Source organism: Pseudopipra pipra, chromosome 11 (assembly GCF_036250125.1).
Source record: "Pseudopipra pipra isolate bDixPip1 chromosome 11, bDixPip1.hap1, whole genome shotgun sequence".
Taxonomy (NCBI): domain Eukaryota; kingdom Metazoa; phylum Chordata; class Aves; order Passeriformes; family Pipridae; genus Pseudopipra; species Pseudopipra pipra.
The window spans coordinates 12,329,011-12,356,715 of NC_087559.1; the positions used below are offsets into that span (position 1 = coordinate 12,329,011).

At 50.3% G+C, this 27,705-nt stretch overlaps 2 protein-coding genes across 2 annotated transcripts; both read right to left on the reverse strand.

Annotated features, from left to right (window-relative positions):
• Positions 1 to 1,478: 1,478 nt before the first annotated feature.
• HMCES (5-hydroxymethylcytosine binding, ES cell specific) lies at positions 1,479 to 7,015 on the reverse strand. The gene is made up of 6 exons (XM_064667533.1): positions 6,734 to 7,015; positions 4,769 to 4,912; positions 4,312 to 4,434; positions 3,692 to 3,852; positions 3,028 to 3,220; positions 1,479 to 2,623 (listed from the first exon to the last, which is right to left on the reverse strand). Exons 1-6 carry the CDS (start codon positions 6,914 to 6,916, stop codon positions 2,417 to 2,419), a joined length of 1,011 nt encoding a protein of 336 aa, XP_064523603.1. The 5' UTR covers positions 6,917 to 7,015; the 3' UTR covers positions 1,479 to 2,416.
• Positions 7,016 to 7,155: 140 nt separating this feature from the next.
• COPG1 (COPI coat complex subunit gamma 1) lies at positions 7,156 to 27,167 on the reverse strand. The gene is made up of 24 exons (XM_064667532.1): positions 27,013 to 27,167; positions 24,056 to 24,108; positions 23,229 to 23,309; positions 23,057 to 23,128; positions 22,166 to 22,245; positions 21,260 to 21,335; positions 21,011 to 21,103; positions 20,598 to 20,684; positions 20,317 to 20,474; positions 19,587 to 19,720; positions 18,760 to 18,827; positions 17,832 to 18,020; positions 17,278 to 17,373; positions 15,660 to 15,903; positions 15,209 to 15,284; positions 14,779 to 14,882; positions 14,504 to 14,629; positions 14,049 to 14,117; positions 13,540 to 13,682; positions 11,618 to 11,789; positions 10,544 to 10,641; positions 9,047 to 9,185; positions 8,019 to 8,117; positions 7,156 to 7,442 (listed from the first exon to the last, which is right to left on the reverse strand). The coding sequence occupies exons 1-24, from the start codon at positions 27,047 to 27,049 to the stop codon at positions 7,312 to 7,314; spliced, it is 2,625 nt and encodes an 874-aa protein (XP_064523602.1). The 5' UTR covers positions 27,050 to 27,167; the 3' UTR covers positions 7,156 to 7,311.
• Between the last annotated feature and the right edge of the window lie 538 nt (positions 27,168 to 27,705).

Here is a 27,705-nt window from a genome sequence, read left to right on the forward strand (position 1 = left end):
CCGCGCCGCGGATATCACCTCCCGCCCGCCGAGCGCCGCGCCCCATTGGCTGCCGCCGCTGCCGCCGCGCCGCCGATTGGTCCTCGCGCCGATCCCTGATTTGCATAGGGCTCGCGGCTCCCCGGCCGTGCCGGCGACCAGCGCGGGCAGCGCCGCGGCTCTGCCCCGGCTCCGGACGGGCCCGCGCCCCAACCCGCGGGGCGCTTTCGTGGCTGCGCCGCAGCCGAGGAGAGGGGGTTTGGCCGGAGCCCCCGTGGGTGTCCCGGCAGCGCTGCTCCTCACCGGTGCTCCGCTTGCCTTGCCCGAACTCGTGGCCCCCTCCCCGGCCAGCGGGATGCCTCTCCCGGGAGGATGCCAAAGCCTGCGGGCGGGGGGTGATGTTCTGGGGGAAAGAAACCCCCCCTGGGAAGAGCTGCCCGCAGCAAGCACTACCCTCTCTTGTGTCATCACGCATCAAAGGGGCAAGTTGCTCCCCAAACAGTTTTTGGGGACAGGTCACGCCGGGTGGATTGACTCCTCGCCAGGTTGCTACAAACAGCGTTCGGCAAGCAGCCAGGCTCCTGTTTAAAGATGATGTAGTTCAGCAATAACAACTCCTCATTAAACACTCAGCATAGGGGTTTTTTTGGTGATGCTGCTGCTGGAGCTCACAGCCTGGAGGGAGATAATCTGTACCCTGTGTCTTTGCATCGCCCCTGACTCCCCAAGGGAAGGATTATGTTCCCCAGAGCAGGGAAAGTTGAGCATCCCCAACTCGTGCTCAGCATCTTCACTCCCTCCACAGCAACTGGAGACCTGAAATGAATTTGAGATGAGCTAGTGACCTTTGGAAAAGCCTGATCTGCAGTTAGCACCAACCAGGCTAGGTCAGCTGAGCCGCTCATCTTGGAAAAGTGATGGCTGGGCAGGGAGAGAAACCTCCTGCAACAACAGGTACCACGGTGACAGCCCACAGCCTGAAAGCCTATTTATTCTGCCAGGAACTGCTAATACAGTGATTCTCTTGCCTCAAGTCATGGTGGGAGCAATGAGGAGCCAGCTAGCAAGAGGCTTTCTGGCTAGAAGTCCTAATCCCATCCCTGCTTCCCATAAGCCAGGAAACCTGGGATCAGCTGCCTCCATAGCACGCGAGGGATTCAGAGGCAGATTTCGCTCCAAGAGTGCTCAGGTCTCCCCAGGTATCCATCCAGGGCTCCTGCCCTGGCTCTGCTATCCCTCCCCAGGGACAAGCCTCACCTACAGCCATCCCTGCAGCTCCCTAGGAACAGACGATTCAAAATAAATTCCCAAGGAGTATTTTCCACTGGCAAATGGAAATGCTCCAGCAATGTGGTCCTGCCAGTACCATCAGAACTCAGCAGTGGGTAGATGGTCTTCCCCTCAGCACATGGAGAGGAGGTACAAGCTCTGCCTGCGAAAGGGAGCACTGGGCAAGGGGGGACACAGCCAGGCACACAGACAAGGGCACTGCACAGTCAGCCAGTGAAGCCCATTTTATTGTTTCCAATACAAAGGAAGTACTGATTTCCAGCAAGGATTTCACCGTGTAAGGCTTTTGGTCTGTAACATCTGGCCGTGTTTACAAAATCCCTGACCTCAAAAACATGCTGCCCTATGCTGCTCTGTAATGGCACTTTGGTTATCTGGGCTTTAATGAATGACCTTTATGAACAAGGCAGAGTGCATCCCTCCACAGATCAAGGAAATCCTCTCTAAGTCTTCAAATCCCATTAACAAAATGACTGTACAAACAACGTGACCGAGACACACTGTCCCACCCCGCTGCCCGTAGGGAAAGCCAAGCAAAGTGCAGTTCCTCCCAGGCACTGCCTAAACATCTCCCTGTTTAGGAGCCATGGATGTACGTGGCAATGCTGGTGCAGAGCGGGATGGCTCTGGCAGATCTTCCCAGCCTGGAGTTTCCTTATAATATTTACATCTTGTTTCTCTGTACTGCAGCCATCTTTTGAGGGAGAGAGTATTGGAAAGGAATTTGTACAGAATCAATGTGGAATTAAGTGGAAAAGAGGTAACAGTTTAATACCAAAAAAAGGGAAGAGAAAAGCAAACAGAAGGAGACCTGAACTATGAACGCTGACAGGAGGCAGAAGCTATTCCTCCCTGGCAGACTGAGATGCTTCTCAGGGCTTTATCTGTGTTTGGCACGAGTGACTGGCAGGGAGGGAAGCCAGCAGGTTATATTCACTCCCGTCAGTACAAGACAAAGACAAAATCTTTAAAGACAAACACCAACTTTTAACAAAACACAAAGAACAGAGACAACAACCTAGAGCAGCAGATCAACACCTGAGAGGCAATCTCAACACCAGTCTGCAAAGCCTTCCAAAAAAAACATGACTCACTCCACTTAGGAAAATCAGGAGGTAAAAGGATGGCCAACCATCCCAGCTGGGGCCTAAGCCTTGTGCTTCTTCGCAGCTGGCTCTCCCTGCTTCCCCAGCCACTGCTGCAGGATATCTGCGCTGGTTTTCTTGGGCGAAGGGCTGTGGATGAACTGACTCTTCCACTTGGGCAAATCATTTTCTTTCTTCTGGGGAGAGCCCTCCGGGGAGTTTTTTAACCAGCCCAGCAACACTTTGTTGCTTGGGGTGGCTTTGACCTCCTGGAGAGACAAAAGGCAGTGTGGGAGAGGTCAGAAGCATGGTAAGAGCAGGGCACTGCGAGAGCTGGTCCAGAGCAGGATGTGGAAGCTGAGCAATGGCCCTGCCTGCAACCAGGCACATCTGTGGGAGGCTCCCCAGGCTGCTGGGGAACAGGCTTGTTCCAAGACCCGTTTCGCATGGAATTTGCCTCATTTGGCAGAGAAATCCTGGCACGGGGTGACAGTTTATTTCTGGAAGCGGAGGGAAGGGAATCTGTCCAGGGCTCTGCACTCCAGCATCAAGCACGGGCATGCCCTGCAGTTGCTGCCTGCTGCCACCCACCCTGCAGCCTGGCAGCTCTGTCCCAGCCCAGGGACACCACCATGACCGAGATCCCCCTTGCCAAGCCCCCACCAGCACCCACCTTCTTGGCTCCCAGCTCGATGGGTGCAACACACTCGGGCGTGTTGTTGCGGATGCTGTTGACAAAGGTGGACACTGGGTGGAAAACAATGTTCTCTGTGGGCTGGATGAGTTTAACAGCTTCTTGGGTTGGCACTTCAGCAAAGTCCAGCCATTTCCTGATGGCTTCATCCCCGTCCAGGATGGCTGGCATCCTAGGGCATAAGACAGTTGGAGCTAAAGCTCAGCACCGACACAGCAGTGTGTGGTGGCAAAAGCCAGACTTGTAGCTAGCAAGGAGCTGGCAGTCTGGGGGGAAATGGGGAAAACTGAAGCAGCAGGATGCTCTTCTGCAAGGCAGAGCACACATTTGCTTCACCAAGGTAGCTGCTCTGCTGGAAGAGGCAGAGAGGTTGACTGCCAGGCCCTGGTCAGGCAGAAAGTGATCCAACTCCAGAGAGTGATTCAACTCCAACTGCCTCCCACAGGACACAAAGATGGTGATTTATGGAAAGGGCATGAGCTGGTGACCCAAAACAAGCCGGTAATGTTGTAGTGTTTTTCTCTGAGGGCAGGAGGAGGAGGCAGGGCTCTCTGCCTGCGTGCTGCCAGGCTGGTGTCCAAAGGTGCAGCTCTTCTCCCCCGCCCCCCTCTGCCCTGCAGCCCCTTTGCCTGCTCTCACTTACCTGTGATGGATGAAGCTCACGTCCTTGGAGGCATCCACAGTGATGATGGTGTAAGTGTACAGCATTTCCCCTCCCGACGGTGGCTCCCAGCAGTCGAAAATTCCAGCCATGGTGAGCAACCTCCATCCTTTCCACTCCTCATCTCCCTCCGTCCCCTCATCCTGCAGGAGAGGCCCCATCACCCCGGTCAGTGCTGGCCCACGGGCAACCAAAGCAGCACAGATTTTCCAAAAACTAATCTGAGGTCTTTCCAGGAGCCTTTTTCCCGCAGGGGAGCCATCACTCCCCTCCCCTTCTGAACATCCCAGCCACCAGCTCAGCCGAAGGAAAGAGGTAGTGAAACTCCCAGCCCAGTCCCCTGTGAGCCACATTGCCCACCCATGCAAATACCCAGCACGTGGGGAGCAGTGAGCGTGACGGCGGGGACGCCGCATCACCTTTCACAGCCCAGGAACCGCCAGCCACAGAGGGATGCCAGAGTGCCGAGCCCACTGCTAAACACAGCCCTACTGGGAAAGAGGCTCCTAGAGATGTGCTAGGCTGGAGGGAAAGGGGCTTTTTGCCAGGGAGCTGGCGGGAGCAGGGGCACAAGTGTTAAGACACAGCGAGGGACTCCATACCACGGCGTCCTTGGTCTGGGGGAAGTAAATGAAATACGGCTGCTTCCCCCCACTCTGCTGCTGCTGCCACTCGTAGAAGCCATCGGCCAGGACCACGCAGCGCTTGCCCTTGAGGAGAGCACCCTGGGGAGAGAAAGCACAAGCGAGCGGTGAGCAGCAGCCTCAGGCAGCCTGTGAGGGAGGACAGGGCTCCTGGGACCACTCGGCCCACTTGCTCCCTCTCAGGGCTTTCCTAAACTGCCCCGTGGGGTGCACAAATGCCACTAGTGCTAAGATGAGCTTCATCAGCAACTACCCTTTCAGCTCTATTTTAATGAAATCCACCAGTTCCACAGTACAGGGACTCGCTCCCCTGTGCAGCAGGCAAGTGGAGACCAGTACTCCCCAGGGAGGTGCTTCAGCCCTGGTTCTGCCAACTACAAGATCTCTTCAAGCAGGGCACAAAGCAGCAGCTCACCTTGTAGGAGGTCTTTTTCAGCATGGTGTCACTGCGGCAGTTGGAGGTGTTGAACTGCAGTTTGGAGGGGTCGTCATTTTTGAACCAGGAGGGCACCAGGCCCCAGCGCATGTCCATGAGGACCCGCTCCGAGGAGTCGGCATCCTTTTGAATGAGACAGAGAAACACCTCAGGTCAGAGCCACGTCACAGGGACCATGAGCATCCCCACAGCTTGAGAGAGGGGCTGTGGGAGGTCCTGTTGAAGCAGCTTCTCCCCCTGCAAGGGGGAACCAGCCAGTATCTCTGCTGAGAGCTGAGCTGGGGCTCACCGCCCCTCCAGCACTAACTCTGCCTCGGTTCTCCTGCAGGGATGCCCCTCACAAGCTGTGCAGAAACAGCCACTGATTATAACCCTCTGCATACCTTTAACAACTTTCCTGTAAGAATTAATACTCAGCAGAAAGCACAAGAATATTTTGCAGGAATAAATAACTCTATCTCACTGAAACTCACGTGACAACTCTCTGGAAGAATTAACACAGGTTCTTTTCAGTGGAAGTGGCTGGAGACATGAACTCCCCAGCTCTTGAGTAAACAGCCATGTCAGGCTGGTGTCACAATCCTCAAAACGTCCCTGGTGACAGTGGGCATCCCAAACAGGGTAAAAGCCTCACCTTCATTTTAATAACGTGATTTCTGCCGACCTGGTGCACTTCCACTCATGTTTTGCATATTACCTGCCTTAGGACAATGGAAACGGCTTGTGGTTTTCAGTTCTCCCCCAGCTCACTCTCGCTTTCTGCCCACACGTGCCAGTCCAGGCAGCGCCTGCTGGGGCGAGCGGGGCCCCAGGGAGCACTCATGTGCTCCCATGGGACTGCAGCACATACACACACATATACACCTGCCACAGGTGTGTGCATGCAGGGACGTGTATGTGCCCAGTTTTGTGAAGTCTTTCAGAGCCTCCTTCAGAACAGGAGCGGCAAAAAGAAACACCCTACACTGCACCAGCATCCCAACAACTTGAACAGCAATGGACAATCAAGCAGGTGTCTGCCTGTGTCCTGTATCATGTTCCTAGACCCGTACTCCTCTGCTCCATCAGCTTATTGCCTGCTCTCTGGGGGATATGGGAACCCCAAGGAAGGAAAGGAGGGTATGAAGGATGCCTGATGGCACTTCAGAGCGGTCCCACCGAGGTGTCCCACCCCATCCCCTGTGCTGGTAACAGCTGCAAATTGCAGCAGCCCCTTCTGCTGCCCCGCCAGCTGGGGAGGGAGAGCAGAGGGGGTTCAGAGCAGGGTGTTTCAATTTAGCACACCCTGTTTCACCCCACTGAACGCCAAAGAGCAGCAGTTGGCCGGGCACCCTCTTATGTGGAACCAAATGAGCTGCTCAAAGAGTCGTACAGGCTGCCCAGGTTGTCTGGGGGAGGTCGGGTGAGGCTTAAATTAGCCGGGATAACGGTCACCACAGGTGTGCAGCTACTGTACAGCTCTGAAGCTGAGATTTTTTTTCTTTTTTTTTTTTCTACTCTCCCCTACCATCAATGTGACCTGGGCACACGCAGCAGTGTTATGAAATGCAAACAAAAAAAAAAAAAAAGCCTCAGGAAAGCCGATTAAAATCAGCAGAGAAATTACAGGCATTTGGAAAAAAACCCACAAACCTCTACTATGGTTAAGCACTCATATACACATTTCTGCAGAAAACATAAACAACATGCTGGAAGCACGGTACCGATTCCCCCCCTCCTTCGGAACACGTAAATAACGAGACATTTTTTCAATTAGAAAATGCAATACCTGCCACGTACAGAGAGCAAAGCGAAACCAAACAAGCCGCGGCCGCTCTGACCGGTTCCTACACCCTCTCCCCGGGACCCAGCACGGTCCCTTCCCCATCACTCCGCTTTGAGCCGCAGGATGCCCATCACCCGCCCCTCGCCCCAGATGGCCCCCGCCGAGCCGGGAGGAGGTACCTGGTGGAGGTGGCGGCGGGAGAGCAGCACGGGGCCGCTGGACTGCGGGCCCTTGTTGTAGGAGGGCTGGTACCGCTCCCCCCGCACCCAGTCGGGCTGGCGGCGGCGGCCCCGGCGGTCGCGGTAGGCGCAGGCCCGGCGGAGGTTGTCGGCGGCCAGGGAGCAGGCGGTGCGCCCGCACATCCCGCCGGCTCTGCGGGCCCGGGCACCGCGCTCCGCTCCGGGCCGCCCGCGGGGAGGGGCCGCGCCGGGGGCAGGGCCGGTCCGCGCCGCGGAAACGCCGGTCCCGCCCCCGACACAGCCAGGAAGAGCCACAACACGGTTTTATTGGAACGACACCGGGAGGAGGACACGGAGCGGCGGTCAGGGCCGCCCGCCGCGAAACGCTGCGGTGCGGGGACAAAGCGCGGCGTAGGCAGAGCTTAAAAACATGGTGGTTTTATAGACAGAGACCCAAGTACAGCTGTACTGTAGAGAACACAAAAGCTGCTCTAGTGACCGCGATTCCTATTCTGCTGCCAGAGAAAGAAGCGCTGCCCGCGGGGGCTCGGAGTCAGGGCAGTCCTGGAGAGGGGGGTTTATCCGACGGAGGCCATGATCACATCCACGGGCAGCTCCTCCCCGCTGCGGGCCGTGACCTGCATCGTCACCGTGTCGGTCAGGACCAGACGAGACCGCACCAGGAGGTCATGGCCACCCCGGAACACACCTGGAAGGGAGAGGGGAAGGAAGGGGTGAGCGCGCTGCAGGATAAAAATGAACACTACTGCTTGGCACGGACAGGTTCCCCACAGGTAGCCTGTCAAATCCCAGCACTGGGCCAGGAGAGACCCTCAAGCAGCATTATTCCCATTCATTATAACATATCTGGGACTCCTGCTACTGTAAAACCCATGAAAGCAAAGTGTAAAATAAACTTCAGGTGAGAAGAGATCCAGACACTCATCCAAGAGCTCCAGTACTGATCCGTTTTGCTGGGCAAGGCTGCTCTATTTCCTGCCCCAGACTAGTTCCAAACCAGGATGCCACAGATAACTAAGATAGTAAATTCCACCCAGCTCAGCCTGGGGCTAATTCGACATCCCCCCACCACAGCACCCTCCCTGATCCCAACATCAGCTACTCTACACTGCAGAGACAGAAATCATGGCAGGCAGAAGCCTCCAAATCCAACTTGAATTGCAGTGGGTTCCATCAGAAACTCCTGCCCCGATTCTCAACAGGCAGCTCTGTGTGACCTCCCAAAGAGCTGCTCCTCATGCAGAGACCTCACTCCACAGCTCACCTGCCAGGTACAGTGTGTGAGAGTTCTTGTTATCTGGCACTTTATCCGACCGCTCACAAGGCTGCATTCCCAGGAACTTCACGATATTGCTAACTGCCTCTGTTAGAAAAAAATAAATAAAAGGGGCTCCATGTCACAAGTATCTTAACAGGGGCACCTAAAGGTGACTCAAGCCTTTCCAACATGTTAGGGTTCGTGCTCATTGTCTTGAGGGACACACAGCACTGGTCAGAAGGGTAGTTTTAGAGGCCACCAGGGAGGCAAAGGCAACACACAAAAAACCCACTGCCATGAGAGAGTTCTGTGATGTAGCAAAGGTGCAACAGAGAGGGTGAATGAGTCAAACAAGGGCAGTAGGAGAGTGCAGCTGGCTGCACTTACTGCACAGCCCTGACAGTCTGTTCACCTCTCTGGAGAGAGATGCAGAAGGAAGGAAATATCTTGCAGAAGTCACAGGTCTTCAGGAGGAATCTGAAAAGGCCTCAGGGAGGGTATTTCAAACCCCAAGGGGCTGTGCAAGGGAGCACAGAGATGGTTACAGGACAAGGACACCCTGCTAAGGCATCAAAAGCACTGAGTTTTCATAGGCTTCTCAGTAAAAATAGGACTCTAATACATGATGAAGGACAAGAGGGCTTACACCACCAGCCTGCCCACCAACCTCATGTCTTCTGCTTTTTGCATTTTTTCTTACTGGCCTCAAGAAGAATGGTGGGAGCCCACAGCTGAACTATGGTCTGTCTGCTTGGGAGGGTAAGTGTGAAAACAAACCAAGATATTCTCTTGCCTCCCATAATCCTGGTTTCCACTGGGCCTAGAACACTCATTTGTTTTTTTGAAACCTGAGCTAATTTGTTATCACAGTAACTGTAGCTCCACATTAAACAGCTCTGGTGAAAAGCTTATGAAGGGTTTTGCCCCATTAGCTTTTCTGTGAGAGCTCTAAAGTGAGCCAGATTGGGCCTCCAGACTCTGCCACTGGAGGGAACAGTACAAGCTCTGCTGTGCTCAGACACGCCCTTCCTTACCTTCAAGGGTTTTAATAGCAGATAAAGTAAAGGTCTCTTCCTTTTCAAACTCGTCACCCACTTCATCCCAGGCTGCTCCAAAGTTTGGCTTCAGAACTCGCTGGATGTGATCAGCCACTGTTACCTCCAGGTCTTCAAGCTGGTGGTAGAAGAGGTTCAAGTGAAACATGGTTATCTTGACCCTGTTCTCCACAGAGTGAACCTTAGACTGGATTCCTGGAGATCAGGTGAAGGCAGGAGACTGCCTCCACTTCCACTTCTGGTTTGCTTGAGCAAACACCGCTTGTTTGAGCAACTGCTAAGCCTGAGAAAGGCCCTGGTGATGCTCTTTCCAGGGCTTACAAATCAGGTTCTCCCTCTGAGCACAGCCCTCGGCCTGACAGAGATCAAAGCACTGCACAAACAGAAGGAAACCCAAAAGCTTAGAAATAGCTGCTTGTGCTCACACAGATGCAGCATTTTCCCCTGAAATGCACATAAGCTTGTGTTTTGCTTTTCTGGCTTATCGTTTTGTAGGTTGGTAGAGTGAGACACTGTCAGACTGTTATCACCTAATACTGGCACTGGGGTAGCTGAGCTGCTGCTGTGACTACACCTGTGCAAGGCAGAACTGGGCTTGTCCCTCCAGAGTGCATATGGAAGGGCAGGCAGTGCCAGAGCTGGCTGCACACCAGCCTGCATTCATTTCAGCAATCGCTGCAGGAAAGAATCTCCTCCTGATTCCAGTTGAAACACATGGAAGATTTTGTTTAAATATCACTTGGTGACTTGGTGAGTGGTGGGAAGCTGAGAGAGGGGTTAACCTTGCACATTCCATTGAGAAAAACCCTCCCCACTCCTGCTGGGAAGACAGTGACTCACTGCACAGCAGTGCCTCTAATCAGATTCACAGCAGTGACAGGCAATGCATAGAAAACAGTCTCTGGAGCTAACAGGGCAAGCTGAGGCTGTGTACAACATCCCTTCCTCTTTGAGGAAGAGAGATGCTTCTGCAGCATTGGTGCTTTCAGCAATCTCACTGATGGGGAGTGAAAGCCCCACGTTCCCCAGAACAACGACAAGGATGGCAACTTTCCTGTACCAGGCAAGCCTCTAGACAATTAACTGTGCCACCATGGGAGCAATTCATGGAGAACAAAAGATGCCCAACAGCCCTCTGTCTCCACAACCCTGAGTGTGCCATTGTGCAGTCCATAGGGCACAGCCAGCCAAACCTGGGGGATGCACTGTGGCCCCCCAAAACTACATATCCTGCACAGTCAGGTGTCCATCTGGAGAGCAACAGGAGAATACTCCAAATGAGACAAGGCAAGCTCTGCAAACCCCCATCTGCATCCTTGGACAGATACCAGAGACAGCAAGAACTCTCTCCTCACATGATGCTACCCACATCAGTGTCAGTGGTCACATCATTGCTTGCAGGGATCCAGGTTTAGCTCACAAACCCCCTCAAAATGACAGCAGTTTCCATGACCAGGTACATGCCCAGCTCCTTACCACATACTCATCCTCGTAACCCTCGTCGTCTGTCTCCCCCGTGTTTGGGTCACAGTCCTTGACAGTGAACTTCATCATGCAGCTGAAGGTACAGGCCACTGGAGGCAGGGAGACAAAGGCAAAACCACAGTTGCCACCACATCCCCATAACTCTGCAGAAGGGGCTGGGAGGTTTGGGGCAGCCAGGTTCTCCCTGTCACTGTCAGCAGCACAGGCTTAGCCAGTGACCTAGAAAGGGCTCTCCAACAGTTTCTGTCTCTCATGCACAAGGTATTTATTTGTATATTAAGGCTAGCACACAGTGATAAAGACGGGCTCATGATGGTTCTACGAGACGATAATCCCCAGATCAAGTGCTATTACTGATGAACCTCATGTTGTTTTGGGAATACTAACTAAACATGTCCCACCAGCACATTGTGAAGAGGCAGGATCCGCATCTAGGGATGGGTTCATGCACCTCTGAAATGAAACCACCTTGCACTGCAATGCTGCAGCTGATTAATACCACTCAGGTGGGATGGGAGAGGAAGCGATGACTCATTCCTAGGAACTGGGTACTGCTGAGTGAACAGCAGCAACACACACAGGTGAGCAGTGCTAGAGCACAGAGCAGGGAGACCAAAGCACAGGTAAGGCCTGGTTCATGTTCTGGACAGTGGCAAATGGGGGGATGTTTAGTTCAAATAGGCATCCCTGAAATTCTAGTGGTTTGTCTGAAATACCCCTTTGCTCCTCAGAGCATCTAGGGACTCAGAGCACTTTATAAGTACCAGCCTCCCCTCATCAAACATAAAGACAGACCGAAAAACATGCCAGAGTGCATGGGAGACAAGTCAGCAGAGAGCTGAATGCTCATCTGCCAGCTCTCATAGCCTGACTCGACAGTGCTACAGTGCAAGGGAACCAGGAGAGGAGAAGGGAGGCCTGACAGCCCCCAAACAGCAAAGACAAGTCATGCTCAGCATCGCTCAGGGCTGCACCCACACAAAGGCTATAAATATCTGGCTAGGATGCACGGTAGAATGTGTGGGGATGAACAGTACAGGAAAAAACAGAGTGCAAACTGTTTACCTGCTGTCGGATCCTCTTCAGACAGTGCCACCAGCGTGTAGCAGGTTCCCGGCTGGTTGTACACCAGGGTTTTGGCAGGTACATAGCCAATGACCTCATACCCCTCTGTTGGCTCCATCTGCACTGTGACATTCTCCAGGATCTGATCGTTCAGGGTATTTGTGCAGTCAAACTAAACAGGGAAGAGAAAGGCAGCAACAGCTTGAAGCTGTTCACTACTCATCTGATAGCAGGCTCAGCTTAGGCAGAGTGGGAGCATGGTGTCACCTGGTGAACCCCCAGCTCTTTGTGTTTCCACCGTGCTCCTTGCTATCAGTTGGGCAATCACAGAGCAATTTACAGGAGAAACCAAAACCCTGAAGGGGAGTCCTTTTTCCTCCAATGCCCTGGGTGGTCATTCCTGGGATAACTCTTTGCTCTATGGAAATGCAAGTACTGTGTTGCCTACATCATCCCACCCAATGCTACAGGGACACAGTGCCCCATAGCAGGTGGGAAGATGATCCTTTGCATGGCTCAAATTAGGGACAGCTTGAGCAAGTTTCAGCAAGCTTCATGTTTTTAGCAAGTCTGAACTTTCTGATTAGTCTTTGTTCCAGCTGCAATGCCATGTCTTTTAACCTCATACAATGCATCTGGTGGTGGATGGACAACAGAAACAAAGATCAACTCCTGCGAGGGCTGTGTAAGCAGTTCTGAGCTTTTGAGGAAGGAGCTGGCGAAGGACAAAACACGGCCGTTCACAAGGTACTGTAGGACTCACTGTGCCTCAGACTCCCTGAGGCCCAGGAAAAGATGCTGACACATCAATCCTGACACCTCACATGTACGGCCAAGGCCAAGATGTACAGAAAACAGCACGTGTGCTACACAGGCTAAAACAAAAAGCAGAGCATGAAGAGCTCTGCCGCCCCACCCCGCCTCCCTTTCTTGGGTACCCTTTTCAGCTTCTCAGACTGTGATGGTTTCAGTCTAGGCCTTCCTGGAAACCAGCTTGTAACCAGGAAGGAACTAGGAAGGTGACCAAGGAAGTATTCCATGCTATTCCTTTACGTAACCTAGGGTATAAATAAGGCATTGATAAGAGAGTTCACTCTCTTTTCTTCCGGCGAGGTTGGAGAACGGTGGTCCCTGTCTGGGCCTGGCTTATCTGGAGCCGAGGCCTACAGTAACTGCTGTTATCAGCCACGCGTGAGGGGGGAGTGCTGGGCCGTGTCCAGACGTACTGCTTTCTTTCAAGGGAAGTGGTGAGCTCTTGCCAATTCTTCAGCTTTGCTGGGTTTTTAGACTGTGTAGATCTGTTTTATTATTTGTCCCTTTTCACCCTATTTTATCCTTTTCCCTTCTCCCTTCCCCCCTCTTCCCTTCGACTTCGGGAAGCTATTTGGGGTCATAGATTCATATATATATAATTCTCATTGTATATCTCTGTTTTATACATAATATATATATTTTTTTTGCTAGAACTTTGGCTGCCTGGTTTTTCGGTTTTTTTCCTTCCCTCTCTGGGAAGGAGACCCTGTTGTCGAGTTTCGGAGATTTGGCAGGAAGCCAACTCCAAACTTGCACACAGACGTAGCAAGCTTTGCTCTTTGATGCTCAAACCACGTGCTTGGGGACTCTGAGGGAAGAACACAGCTCCCCTTGCCAACTGCTCAGTGAGAACAGCCCCATCTAGTGCTTGTTGGATTTGTTTTGATTGTACCTGTAAGCATTGTTCAGCCACACCCCCACCCACACCCTCCCAAATTATTACTTTTCTCTGGGGCTCTTCTGCCATGGGTAAGAAACTAAGGACTCATCATTGTAGTGTCCTGCTTTGAACAAAGATATCCCTTAGTTATTTCTTCCCAGTGGAGCTTTTAGCCAGTCAGGAGCTTCTTTTCCAATAGTTTTCAGTACCACACCCCATAGCTACCCACCTGGAACACCATGTGGTTGACAAACGTGTGCTTGGTGCAACGAACCACATACTCTGTCTCCAGCTCTGTCAGGGCGACAGGCTCTGGGGAAGACTTGAAGAGTGGGCCCAGTCCCCGAAACTCTGGGATGGCCCCCAGTTGCTCTGTAACAGAGGACACAAACCATTGCCTTCCTCAACCCACAGGAAGGTGTTAGCAGATTCAAACCCCTTGTTTCAGCTGCCAGAAGCTGCTACAGCAAGGAACTATCCCTCAAATACCCATAAACATTCCCTAAGGACTTCTAATTAAAGGCAGAGTCATACTTTGCCCACATCTACTGCAAGGTAGAATGAACAGGACTGCAGGCACCCCCACCCCTCAGGAGTGAACAGCTGATCTTAAGATGGGAGCCTGTGTCACTCCCTGCAAGAAGATGAGAGAAAGCCAGAGGGGCTATGGCAGGCTCAGCAAGAGGTGGCTGCAGAGTTCTCACACACAGACACAGAAGAAGCCTTGCATCAGTTTACCTTGGAATATTTCTTGCCGTGTTGCTGCCACCTTCTCTGGCTGTTTCACTACAGCAACAGGGGCATTTTCTGCAAAAGAAAGAACCAAACATACAAAAACAAACCCAAAAAATTTGAAGGTGAAGAGTAAGAAGTAACTAAAAACAGATCAACGTCTGAAGAATGATTTGACTAAGGAAAGGAAGGGAGCTCATTTCTCATTTTGATATAGACTAGTCCCCTCTATTTGGCTTCCTAAACACCTTTAGAACTGCAGCAGCTACAGTGAGGATTGCCAGCTACTACTATTATTAGCAGCTGGACTAAACTGAAACACTGATGTGGGAGCAGCCAGATTTGCTGGTCTTAGTCTTTACAGAAGATGTAATCCCACAAAATTCAAATAGGATGGACCTCAGCAATCCCCAGCAAGCTCAATGCAGGGAATCACTAGCATCCAGGGGACTGTTCCTCACCTGCTCTTTGCTCGATGATAGGAGCTGTTGCCAAAGGAACAGATTTCAAGTCAAAAGGCTTCTCAGAGGGCTCCAGGGTGTACTGATGCAGAGCCCTCTCCAGGCCAGGGATGGAAACCGTCAAACCTGTGGATGGAAGGGACAGGGCAGTGAAACCACAATAATGCATTTAACTCTTGTTAAACCAGGAAAGGGGTGCAGACTTTTCTTAGGCCTTCCTAAAGGCCTAAAGCCTTTTTAGGCCTTTAGACTGTTTTTAGGCCTTCCTGCAGTACCATTCAGGATGTAACCAGCATTGAGGGCTTTCTGCTTCTGCTCCAGAACGTTCAGGTAGAAGGTGGCTCTGTCTCTCACTTCATTGTCGTCATCCATCACACACCTGAAAGTGGAAAAATGTCTTCAGAGTCCACGTGAATAAATCCAGGTGACTAAGCCACTTCACAGGGCCAGAAAGAACGTGCCACAGGAGGGAACCAGCAGTCTACTAATAATTGTATTAGAAAAGCAATGATCTGCCACACATGGCTTCTGTCCACTATGTGGTGCTGAATGCAGTGATGATCCCATCACAGGATACCAGGAACAGACTGTACCTTCTCAGATCCACAGCCAGAAGAGACTAGACATGCATGGGGATGCTAACAAGACCTCATGTAAACAGTGTTTTTCACCTAGGATGTTGAGAAACTCTGAAGTACAACTGACCTTTTCAGTAAAACCAGGATACTGGGTAACATCTCCTCGTTCTGGGCTCCAAACTTGGCCAGGGCACTTACAGCACCTGTAAGCACAAGTCGTGGAAACAGAATTAAAAAGCAAAAAAAAACAGATGAAGTTTCCTCCACTTCTTGGCCTTGATCAAATGCCATATCAGAGATGCTACATTAGGAAAGCATTACTGTGACTAGAAAGAGGCAGAGGTATTACAGCAGAGTGCCTGCAAAACTCTGTCTAGTTTCAGAGCCAGTGCATATCCCTTCGCATTTCTCAGGTGCAGGTCACCTCTTCCATCAATACTAGTGCAGGATCTTTGCTGTGTAAAAAGATCTGCTTAGGCCTAGAGCAAACTACAACCCTCAAAAGCAGAGGTGTTGCTACACTATAGTTCCTTGAAGATCTGTCATAAGGGAGACAGTTTTGCAGGTCTGTCCCTTACCTGCCCGGACTTCTTCATGCTCCAGAACAACCCTGTTGTAGATGAAACGAATGTATTTGGAAGGGTTGTTGGTTTTGGGCCCTTCCTGCCCCAAGAGGTGGAGGATTCGTGTGGCCAGCACAGTAAACTCGCAGTCCTCGATGAATTCACAGAGGTGAGACAGGCCTGTCTCTTTGCTCTCTGAGTTCTCCTCAATGATGCTGATGATGCAGTCCACGATGGCCCTCTTGTATTCAAAGCCACCCTAAGGAGCAAAAGGGAACTGCTCAGCTGGAAATCTCAAAGTATTTTAGAGACTGAGCTAGCTAGACAGGAAAAAACTTCCTTTGAAAAGGTCACCCACACTCAGTTCTTTTAATCTGTGTTTTAAAGGAAAAGGGCGGTAATGTTGCCCCCACTTCTGACCCTCTTTACACCCAGAGGGCCAGCTAACATTCAGGCTCTCTTGCCACAGCCCTTCAGAATGGCTGCAGTGAAGAGAAAAAAACCCCAAGTCCTAAAGAGGGCAAAAGAATCCATCTGCCTGAAGAGTTTATATCTCCTTCAAAATCCTCTGATGCTAGAATTAGTGCTTAAAAACAGCCATATGGGAGGAGAAAAAAACCCAACCCTCTCCCCTTTAGCACCAGACATCTGAGGATGAATCACAAGAGAAATATATGAAGGATCATATCTGCCACAGCAGGATGCAGCACATAGCCCCATTAGTGTGGGATGACAGACAATCAATACCTCCCCAGGTACAGCCCATAACCCAGTAATGCTTGGTTATCTTCAGACATTATTTACTGGTGTCCTCAATACACACCAGGGGATTAAACCACACGCCATCCTTTGCCAATTACATGCACAGTGCCGGCCATTTGGATCTTTCCGGAGCTACTTTGGATTAAAAAAAGCTTTAAAACAGAATGGTTTGAAGTACAAAACCACATTCAAAACGATACCATCCACCCACAGAAAATCTGGGAAAGGAGAATGGTCCATTTTTCACAGGAGCAAAATGAGATGCTCTGGTTTGTTCCCAACAGAGAGGCTGTAATAGGCAGAAAGTGATGTCAGAGCAAGCAGCGGTGCCAGCTGTGTTGCAGGCATGTTTGCTCATTTAGAAACGGCCTCAGCAAGCCTCTGTAAAGCTGTCTTTCTGCAATTTATGTCTGACTGAATGCAGAGAATGGTTATAGGTACTCGTGATCCCTTCACTGCCACAGCACAGACACCAGAACAAAAGTGGTCCCGTGTCATCAATAAATAGGTTGTTACCGAATCTTTGTGTACAAGACAAAACTTCTTGGAATTTGCTGTCAAAGTATAAAAGAAAGCTGGTTCAAATCTGAAACACACATGGACTGCCAACAGATCTGCTGTTGCCTGCATTTGCTTTGAGAGTTAATAAACCCCCAGGAAAAAAAAAAATCAAAGAATGAAAACCACACTAAAAATATGCCTGTCAATATGCTTATAACTGTTGTGCACAGCTGGGCATATCTGCAGTTAGGCTGCAAACCTCTTAGAGAGAGGCTCTTACTGCACAGCATTATCAGCAAAAGCTTGACTTGCACAAGGGCCATGGTACATGCACACAAACAAGGAACACATGGTTGTCCTGCAAACTTACCTCTTCCCGAAGCATAGTGAAGAGAAAGTTCATGAGGACGGCATGTTTGCGAGGGTACTTTTGGCACAGCGCGTTGATGGCCTGCACCACCACCACCTGGGGGAAGAGGGTGGGGAGTAAAAAACAATTCTGTTTCACCAGGCAGGAAAAACTATCTGAATTGTGTCAACTTTGTGCTGGTCCCTGGCCTGGAAACCACGAATTTGTCTTTACTGATGCAACAAATGCAGTTCCAGGAGGTACAGTCCTAGGAACTGGAAGAGATTGATCTTTATGCACAGGTTAGTCCCCAAAAAACCCCCACACCCACTGGAAAGAAGGAAGAGATTTGATTCTCAAAAGGCATCTCCTCAGAAGAGAGCATGTGACTTTAGAGCTAGGTGCTGTACAACCAAGGCATATAGCTTCAAATTATTTCTCTTCCCTACAAGTATTCCATGGCCCAGCTGCTGGAAGCAGTTCCGTGCAGGTTTCAGAGTGCACACACAAACATGGACAAAGACCATGGGGTTTCTTCCGGAGCCTGGTGTCCCTCCCTCCTCCCACTTCCTTACCTTGAACTCATCTGAAATTTCTGACATGAAAGAGGAGATCTGTTTCATGAGCCGGTCAATGCTGCTCTCACTGCCGGTTTTCAGCAGCGTGGTGATGGCCAGGGTGGCGATGCTGCGGTTGGAGTCTGTCACAAGGTTTTCCAGGTCCAGATTACAGGCAGTCACAGCAGATGGGTGCTTCATGGCCACCTACAGCAGAGGAGGAAGAATGAAAATCACTCAATAGATGCAAAAGGCCCAGCTGGCAAAACCCACCAAAATTCAGTCCCTTCCTATAGAAATAAATGGTATAGACTGTACACGAGGGGCATCTCAGACAAACAGCTAATCTGGAGTTAAGGTAACAAGCTCTCATTTCCTGTAGAATTGCACCCATTCCCAGAAGAGAAGCAGTAGTAAAATAGACGATCTTTTACTATTTTTAACTCTCTCATTCTCCTCTATATAGAAAGAAAAGAAAGCTATGAACTCCCAACAAAAATTCAGCCAGACTAGCTGGGCAAAACACCTCTGTGGGTGGAAGCACAGCAGTTACCAGACATTGACATTCTCTTTTTCTTTTATAGACTTTGTAAGGTGAAGGGAAAAGCAAAGACTGCCATGGAGCAGGCAAGAAGCAGCATCAAGGTTTGATCCCTGTTTTACAAGGAGCTTCTTCACCATGGGAAGCTCAGAAGTGAAAGCAGTAACACCAAGAGCAATGACACTCTAAGAGACCTGTGAAAATTATTGGTTTGGTTTTTTTCTTCCTTCCGTAGAGTGTTCTTTGAGGTTTTATTCCACTCAGAAAGCAATGAAATGTAAGGCTGTAGCCACAGAGTAGAGGTTATTCACACAAAATCATCACATAATCTGGCCCCTTCTTCTTCTGAAGTCTGCACCTCCCTACACAAGGCACTGTGGGAGCTCCCAAGGGACTGGCTCCTACCTTGTTGAGGGTACGGACGGCTGCATATCTCAGTGCTGCCTTTGGGGAGCTGCAGAACAGCTGCAGAACTGCAAGGTGGGAAAAACAACAAAGGCAGACATTTAGGCACTCTGTTATTGAGAAGCGTTTCATACCTAGAGAAGAGCTTCAGTGAAAAGAGACAGCTGCAAGCACAAGGTAACTAGCAACTGTGAATTTATCACCTTCCTCCCTTCTTGTTGTCCCCTTTGCCACACATCCCTGCTAGCAACTAGCTCTTACCCACCTCCTTCTTTTTCCACGGTGCTGCTGTCCTTCACTCCTCATGAAAGCCAATTTCATCACTTTGTCATCTTCCCGATTAAGTCAATTTGAACTGCTGTTCTCTATTTCATGCAAACCCTGCTCCTTTCCCAGGGCTGGCCCATGAAGGGCACCCTCCCTGTGCAAAGAGGTGACATACAACCTCCCTGCCAAGAGTCTCAGCTCAGGAGAACCTTTGGATGGACTGAGCTGATAAGGCAGGACCCCAACACCTTGGCTTCTTGCACAGTTACACTCAGCCTAAAGCAGGGACATTTATCAGTTATAATTCATCCCTGTTTCACAGAAAAAAAAAGAGACCCTTCTAGTAACCTACACTTGAACACACTAGGAAATACCTTTATATAGGAGCAAAGCTATTCAAAGACACCACAGGCTCTCAGCAGCAGCATAAAGCAACAAAGGGTACAGCAGCATTACAAGCCTGAAACTACACAAGGTCCTTGTTCCTTGGGGCAATCAGCAGGTGTCCCCTGTAGGTTACCACAGGCTCATAATTCCATGGCCAGGAGCACCACACTTACCTGAGACAGCTGGAGCTAGCTCCTTGGCAGTGCAGTTGGGCAGGTTAACAATGGCAGATGCAGCTTCGTACACCACCATCTCATGCTTGTTCCTTAGGCAGCTCTCGATGAAATCAAACAGGGGGCTATCGCGGCTAAGGGATAAAAAACCCCACAAGAACGAATTAGAGCAAAGGTACTAACAGAAATTAAGAATTCAGCAGCAGAAATGGGCAGGTACCATAACCTGTAGAAAGGTAGAAAGGTAAAAGCAGCCATAAACCCACTCTGTCCCCGGATTTTGCAGTGGTCATTATACTGTACTTTCAGCTTGCTTGAAAGTCAGGCTGCCTTCTGAGAAGACACCCTCTACCTCACTAAAGGGAATCTCCCTTAACTGACTGTACACACCACAACTCTTATCCAGGAAGCCACACTGGATACATGGTTAACAAGTAATTACAGAAGAGAAAATTAAATAGAACATCTCCATAAAGAAGAGCTGAGCAAAACAGTCCAGAAAAACAAGAAAGCATTCAGTGTGCTAGCACACAGACAAGACTCACAGAAGCCATCTCAAAGCAATGAAAACATCCTCTATTTTCTCTGCTTTTTGACCCAACAATAAGAGGGTAGAACCTGCATGCTGCTCTTCAAAGACAAAAATAATGAAATGGCAAGGGAGCCTGCAAGAGGAGATGGAAGCAGGACCTGAGGAAATTCTTCCAGCAGGGCAAAGGAGCACCCCCACCTGCCAGCCTCCTCCTCCAGCAGCTTTGTGGCTATCCGGATCATCAAGCAGTAGGCAAACGGGGACTTGAGGCCGTGGCGCGTGAACTTGCTGAGCATCTTGTTGACTGCCAGGCGGTCGTTCTTCCGCACGTGGTAGAGCAGGCCCAGAGCGTGGTACTGTGCAGGGAAAGAGAACATAACAAACCCTTTCTGTCCCCTCTGTTGCCCAGAGGTGGCTGGCTGAGCTCTAGCAGCTTGCTCCACTCCCAGCTGCTGCTGGCTATTCCCTCTGTGTCCTACCTGCACCATGATATTGTCACTGGAAGCTGCCTCCTGAGCCTCGTTGACCCAGCGTTTTACCACATCGTAACTGGTCTTCAGCAAGTGCTGGAGGGAGATGAAGCCACGGACAACCCATGAGATAAGGAAGCTTTGGGAATTGCAGCTCATATTAAGAAACAGTGAGCCCTCCCCATGAGGGTGCTGGCAGCAGCAACTTATAGAAGAGCAAGGCATCAGCACGCAGAGACCTGGACATGATGGCCGAGGCCTCAAGAGGTCCACAATCTCTCTCAAAGTCAGCACCACTCCCTCAGTTCACAAAGACAGGAATAGCAAACAGGAAACCCTGAAACTCTCAAGGTGTCCAGTCCCACCACAGATGACTTCCCAGCTTGACAGAGCCTCAGGCCTGTGCTGCAGGGAGTACCTACCAAGGAAGACACGAGAGCGGAGCTGGATACACTTGGCACTTTGTCAACAATTGCCTGCTTCATGTAGCGCTCAATGGCCTGCAACATGGTACTCTGCAGGGAGAGGGAAACAAGAGCTGATATGGAAAAGCTGTTAGGAGTGTGAAAGGGGAGATGCAAAGGCATGAAGAGCAGAGTAGAAGGTGGGATGGGGTGAAGTAGGAAAAGGTGAAGGGCCTAGGGCTGCCCCAAGGGAAAGGCAGCACTTACATCAGTGATCTGACAGAGCGCTCTCACAGCGGGGCCTCGGTAATTGTCATCCTTCCCAGTCATGTCTTTGGTTAAGCTGGGAAAACAGGAAGCTCTCAATACTGCACTCCCGAGCCAACAGCTCCCAGGTGCACACACAGTGCACGTAGAGCAGCAGGCAGCCAGCATCACAGCTGAATGCCAAGCAGGCAACTGCAGGCCTTGGGCAAGTCCCACCAGGGTGGGCAGGCAGGAGAAGATCAGTACCCAGCTCCAAGCCCATCAGCAGCTGCATGGGCTCCTGTTCACCAAGTGGGGCTGGAGCACACACACGTACCCTCTGAGGCATTTGCCTTCCTGCTCATTCCTGCCCTTTCCCCAGGGTCCTGGTCAGTGTGAGACAATCAATGAGCCCTCAGCAGACCCCATACCCTCAGGCTCCTGATTCCCCACAGGGCATTTCAGTGGGATGATCAGCAATTCAAGAATGAATCACAGAGAGAATTTTGTTCCCTGGTGAAGTTGCACTCTGTGCTGCTACAGAAGCAGTAAATCCTTGTCTACTTGTTGAAAGCCTTGGGATTTATGTCAGAATTCTTCAAAAAGCTTCAAGGCATTCAGACAGGAGTTAATGAAACAGCCTTTTGCAAAAAGGGAAAAAACAGCAGTGCTGCTGTATCAGGTAATCAAAAGAGACAATCCAAACACCCATGGGCATAGGATATGGGGACACAGCACATTTCACATATATCACTATGAGTCCCTTGTCTGTATTTTAATGATCTTTTATAAAGGAAAAGTTTTTCCTCACCAAGGTCATTCCCTATATAAGCGCACTGCTTAGGGACTACAGTCATCTCCAAGAGGTTGGACAGACATTGCTGGAGGGCATGTCAATATAACAGTAAGAGAAGTGAAGTGACTGACCTGCTGGTAACAATGATCACATCTTCTGCAATTGAAGACATCTCTTTGATAGTTAGGTAACACATCCTGCGCAGAGTTGGCTGACAGGGAAAGAGGGAAGAAAGACATCAGCTGAGATGATCCCAGATAGGAAGGGATCTCAGTTTTCCCTGCTTGCATAATTTTATTGCGAAGATCACACGAACCTGATACCTTCAGAGAGCCCCATTCCCCAAGTGTAAAAGATGTACAAAACCCATATTGATTAACAAAACACCTCTTCCTCTTCTAAATCCCTCAGTCTTAGGGTGAAGCCGTAGAGATACCACTTAGTTGGATCTACAGTTTCATTTTCCACTTGTCATTCACATGAACAAGGAAAAAGGCTTAAAACCATTAGCTGAAAGCACCGTGTAACTTCAAAAGCAAGAAAGCAAGCGACTTACATTCCTGAGTCTGGGGATTTCTACACTGGTCTCATGATTTTAATGCCTTGTGGTTTGGGGGACAACTAGTGACAGTACTACTGCTGTGGGTAGGCACTAATTCCTGGCCTCCTCCAGGACATGCAATCATTGACTATCAGCAGGAAGCAGGATCTTTTAATGTTGGGCACAAAGCACAGAAAATTCCAGCTGATCACATGTTTTATCTGTGCCTAGTACAATCTCAAGAGTTAAACATCAATTCAGAGGTAGGAATCTCTGTCTCAAGAGCAGAGCATGTTTCAGTTAAGCTGCTACGAGGTCTAGGAAGGGCAAGGAAGCTGATCACTGTTTCTAAACTTTCACCCTACTCTTCCCACTCAGATCAGGTACCTCCAGCCAGGACGGAAAAGCTGTGTATAAAAATGCACATTCAAGGGACAGCTTGTCCCACCAGGTAAATACAGAAAACAACAAGCAGACTTACATCATTGGACTGAAACAGCTTCGTCATAGCAAAGAAGGATTCGGTAGCTTCCGTGACACCAAGGTGCTCCCCCTAGAAGATGTTTGGAAGGAAGGAAGTTAATCCCAGCTATCACAACCAGCTTTGGGCCTGATGCACATATTTGTATAGCTGTACATTTTCTCTCTCTTACCTGGTTTATGAGATACAGGATCTTGGTGAGGATATGAGCACATTTTCGTGGGTTTATGGGTGTCTCATTAAACACTCGAGCCTGGAAACAAAGCACAGACAAGGATGCTGCCACCAACACCCCCTAGTAAACACTGTCCTGTCTGGTCTTGGACACTGATACAAACAACACACTGTGAGTGAGGTATGGCAAGATCCTCAGTGACTTTGGATCAGGTTTCCCCTTAATTCCTGTTAAACATGGAACCCTTTTAAACAGCAGGTTGTGCAGTCTACGATTGCAAATCCAAGTGCAATGAAGGTTTAAAGGCTAAATCCTCCTGACACTTTCACCCACACAAGTCTGGATTGTGTGCTAGCTGAAACACCACTCTTCTGACAGACAAACAGGAGGTCGGGCGCCAACACCGAGCAAACAGAGAACACTCAAACAACAGGGTCTGGGGATAGAGACATTCACCTGCTCTTGAACAGAAAGCCATTTTTTCAGAGGGAATTCATAGATTATTCAATAACCACTCACTAACTTTGTCATCCACAAGACATTTGGGCTGCTCAAGGCCGATTTCCCATCCTTCCTGTTTTAGGGTGAGCTTTCCTTTTATTACCATTTATAGTTCACAGTCTTTAATTTGTTACAGAGACTATTTCAACCTTTTCCCTTCCTCTGTCCGATAACAAAATAAGAACCGTTGCCCAATTCTTTCAGAGCTAGCAGGACCATAAGAAACCCCCACTTCCTTGCTGAAGTTCTCCAGTGACCTACTCAAGATTGGGAGAGACTTGATCCAGAAGGGGGTACACAAAAAAGGTTATCTGAGGATTTACCTCCTGCAAGACTGCACTCTTCTCCAGGTGCTGGAATGGGTTGGAACTCCCACCTGCAAAATAAAGAGAGTAAAAATCTCTCCAGAGATGGTGCTATGGGGAAGCAACTTTCTAACCACACCCATACTTTAAAAACAGACTGAGCATTTCGGGTTGATTTTTTTCATGAACACCAAGCAAACCAGAGCTCCCTCTCTAAGTAATATTAATTAGATGTCTTCATGGCAGTCAGGGAAGTCAGAGCAGACAGGACATTCTTCAATTTGTCATCCCCTCCAGAAGTAACTGACTTTGAGCCAAGGTAGACTGATTAGCTGTAAAATAACTGTGCTCCACTATATCCCCAAAGACCTATTTCCAGCCCCTGGGCTGGGAGCTTGTTGACAGTTAGAGCATCAATAAGACAGGCCTAGAAACAAAAGCTTAGACAAAAAGAAGTATTGCTTGCCAGACTGGTGAGTCAGGAGTGTTTTATGCCTCCCATATAAACCAATCAGGAATCCACCAGTAAAGTATTTTTGGCTCTATCACTAATTAAGATAACAAAACAGCAGACTAGATACACTGGACACAGAGTAACTTTCATTGTTCCACTTAACAAAATAAATTATACCAAATAATTAAAACCCTCACCAATTAAGGACAAAATAATCAGAGGGAAAAGCACTATCATTCTGCATGGCCTCGATTAGCTTGCCTCCCAAGCATTTGTGAGCTGCAGCTTTTCAAAAGCTGCCAGTTATTGATAAGCAGGTTTTAATTAGTACCTATGTTCAGCCTGGCCCTGGGACAAAACGCAGCCGTTTTCATGGCTGTGCCAGTTCTTGTTCCAAAGCCTGATCTGCCAAAGAGAACATGTCCCAGGGCCAGATCCGACCTGACCCAGGCATGAGGCATCCTAGGCTGGTGCCAGGAGCCCTGGCTAGAGTCAGGCTTACACCCAAAAGCAAACACATCTGCACTCTGGCTCCTTCCTGCTTGATAAACTGCCCTCCTCTGGCTCAGGAGAAGTTTGTAAAGGCAGCAGGTGGCTGAACAAAGCATGGACTTTATCTGGGGTTGAGGAGAGAAGAAAACAAGGGAAAAGAGCAAAACCACCTCTAGTGTGAGTATGAACCAGTTCCAGTATGAGCATGTGAATGTGTTCCAAAAAACCTGCCAAGCAGCACAGTATTCCCAGAGTCTACAGTCCCTAAATCAGCCAGGAACAATCAGCCACAGCATCAGCTCTTCATCTTTCACAGCACTAAGGATCTTGAAATACATCGTACATGAGGTCTCAGTCCTCACAGCACCTTGTGCCAAAGTACTCTTCCATAGAGAAGGAGAAAGATGCGGGGGGGCAGAGGCTGTGTGTTCGGGAAGCTCCTAATATTGGACGACTAGCAGCAATTTGTTTTAATTTGTAGAGAGACAGTCACTGGCAAAGCAAGGATCTCAGAACAATTTTATGCCCAAAATAACATGTCAAAGGGCATTTCTGAGCGGAAGCAGCCCATCCAAAGCTAGCTAAACTATCCATGGAAAGCAAAGACACAGAAGCAATAAAGTGGATATACTCATCTCAACAAAGACTGTCCTGTTAGCCTTTACATGGAGAGAATGAGAATTCAAGGCCTGTAAATTCAGGGATGATGCATTCCACCTAATACTGAGAACATCAAGCACTCAGGGTATACATTTTGGACATAGATACAGTCCACAGAAGAAAGGCAGGCACAGTAAATGCTAAGAATCTTCATTCTAGACAGAAGCAACAGGATGAGAAGTAAATGCAATAGCAAAGAAAAACTGCTGTGAAGCCACAAGCAGCAGTGGCAGAAAGAATAATGGAGGGTTCTGTGAGCTCCTGGCACGAACAAATCCAACAAGACTCATCACCATAATACAAGGAAGTGCATCTCCTGCCAGCCTTGGCCATAGGTAATGTCAGTACCTTGAAGAGTGTGGCAGATGTAAATAAAGAATATCTCCCAAAAGGAAAGTAAAGAGCAATTCCCCTCCAAGAGCTGCCTCACTAAATTCTCTGCTTATCAAGACGTCACTGGAGGCTTTGGACAAGGGAAACAAGGGCAAAGCATTTAATGCACATTAAAATAAAAAGCAAGCAGAGTCACGCAGAACCATCACCAAGATTTTCACTGAATCAATTTGCTGCAGGACAGGCTGATTTGTTATGCAGAGTAGTCTGCACAGAAAGCTTCATAGGAAGATGAAAAAGATACCACAAGGCACAATCATGAAAGTAAACACTGTCTTATGAAGCATCAGTTCCACCTGAATTACACACCACAGAAAATATCAGAGTTTTCCTTACTACTCAGCCTAAAGTTCTGAAAGGTCAAGCTATCACTTCATGTTCCTTTGGTGCTCTCAGCTTTTCCTGATCCACTGAAAGTCGCAGTGATTGCGTTGGAAGAGCAGACCATACAGTTCAGAAAAAGTGCCAGAAATTACGAACAGGATTCTGCCTGGCTTTAGCACCTGGGTTGAGAGCTAGGCGACTGTGAACAGAGCTATTATGCTCAGTATTTAGTCTCAGACCTTGCATCTGGTGATGTGGCCGGGTAACCTCGGCGTGCTGTGCCAATGCAACCGGTTTAGCCCCTGTTTGCAGCTGTGAGGAGACGGCAGCAGAGCAGAGTGCTTCTATGGTGCTCCTATGGTGCTTCCACGGCGTTTCCCACTGCGCTCCGTGCGCACCAGCTCCCGCTGCCAAGCTCTCCTGGGGGTCTCCCCGCACAGCTCCCCCCATACCCACAGGAGGGGTCCCCCCCTCACAGCCCCACCCCGCACCCACAGGAGGGGTCCCCCCTCACTAATCCCCTCCGTAGCCACAGGAGGGTCTCTCCCCTCACAGCTCCCCCCATACTCACAGGAGGGGTCCCCCCCTCACAGCCCCACCCCGCACCCACGGAGGGCTCTCCCTCCTCACAGCGCCCCCCGCCTCCCCTCACCCGACTCTTCGTCCTTCTTGTCGAACTTCTTCAGCATGGTGCTGCCTCGCTGCGGCCCTCCCGCCCCGTAGCAGTGGCAGTGGGAGTCCCAATCCCGGTCCCAATCCCGATATCCCGGTCCCGGCACCGCCCCTTCCTGCCAGCCTGTCACTGTCACGGCGGCGGCCGCACTGCGCACGCGCCAACCCGCCCCCCTGACGTAGCTCGCGAGGGCGAGCAGGAGGGGCGGGGCGCTGTGGCTTGATTGACAGGGGAGGAGGCGGGACCGGGCGGCAAGAACGCGGTGTGATTGGCGGAGAGGCGGGGGCGGGGCCAAGGATATGGGAGCGACCCCGGCTCTGGAGTTGTGCTGGGAATACTGGGGGCACTGGGAGTGGGGTTAGGGGGGGCACACTGGGGGACTGGGCCTGGGGCAGGGTGCACTGGTACCAGAGGAAATACTGGGACTGGGGAGGGGCCCACCGGGATTCTTGGGGAGACATTGGGCAGGGGAAGGGCGGAGCGGGACACTGGGCAGGTGAAGGGACACTGGGGACAGAGGGGGCTGGAGCGTGGGGTCACACTGGGATTGGGGAGGGGAGATAGGGCGCTAGGGCAGTTCATGGGAAGGAGATCCTCGCAGGGGCTCAGCACCCCAGGCGGCAATTGGGGGTGGTAGAGGAGAACCCCCTTCTCGGGATGGGCAGTTGTCAC

What these genes read in the sequence shown, in the direction of transcription:
- HMCES (XM_064667533.1), bottom strand. Translation starts at nt 6,916, where the DNA reads ATGTGCGGGCGCACCGCCTGCTCCCTGGCCGCCGACAACCTCCGCCGG. An exon ending in TGAAAAAGACCTCCTACAAG is followed by an intron (nt 4,435 to 4,768) that starts GTGAGCTGCTGC and finishes TTCTCTCCCCAG; the next exon opens with GGTGCTCTCCTCAAGGGCAA. An exon ending in GTGAGCTTCATCCATCACAG is followed by an intron (nt 3,221 to 3,691) that starts GTAAGTGAGAGC and finishes CTTATGCCCTAG; the next exon opens with GATGCCAGCCATCCTGGACG.
- COPG1 (XM_064667532.1), bottom strand. Translation starts at nt 27,049, where the DNA reads ATGCTGAAGAAGTTCGACAAGAAGGACGAAGAGTCGG. An exon ending in AGCTGTTTCAGTCCAATGAT is followed by an intron (nt 22,246 to 23,056) that starts GTAAGTCTGCTT and finishes TTTCCCTGTCAG; the next exon opens with CCAACTCTGCGCAGGATGTG. An exon ending in GCATGAAGAAGTCCGGGCAG is followed by an intron (nt 15,285 to 15,659) that starts GTAAGGGACAGA and finishes TTGTGCTTACAG; the next exon opens with GTGCTGTAAGTGCCCTGGCC.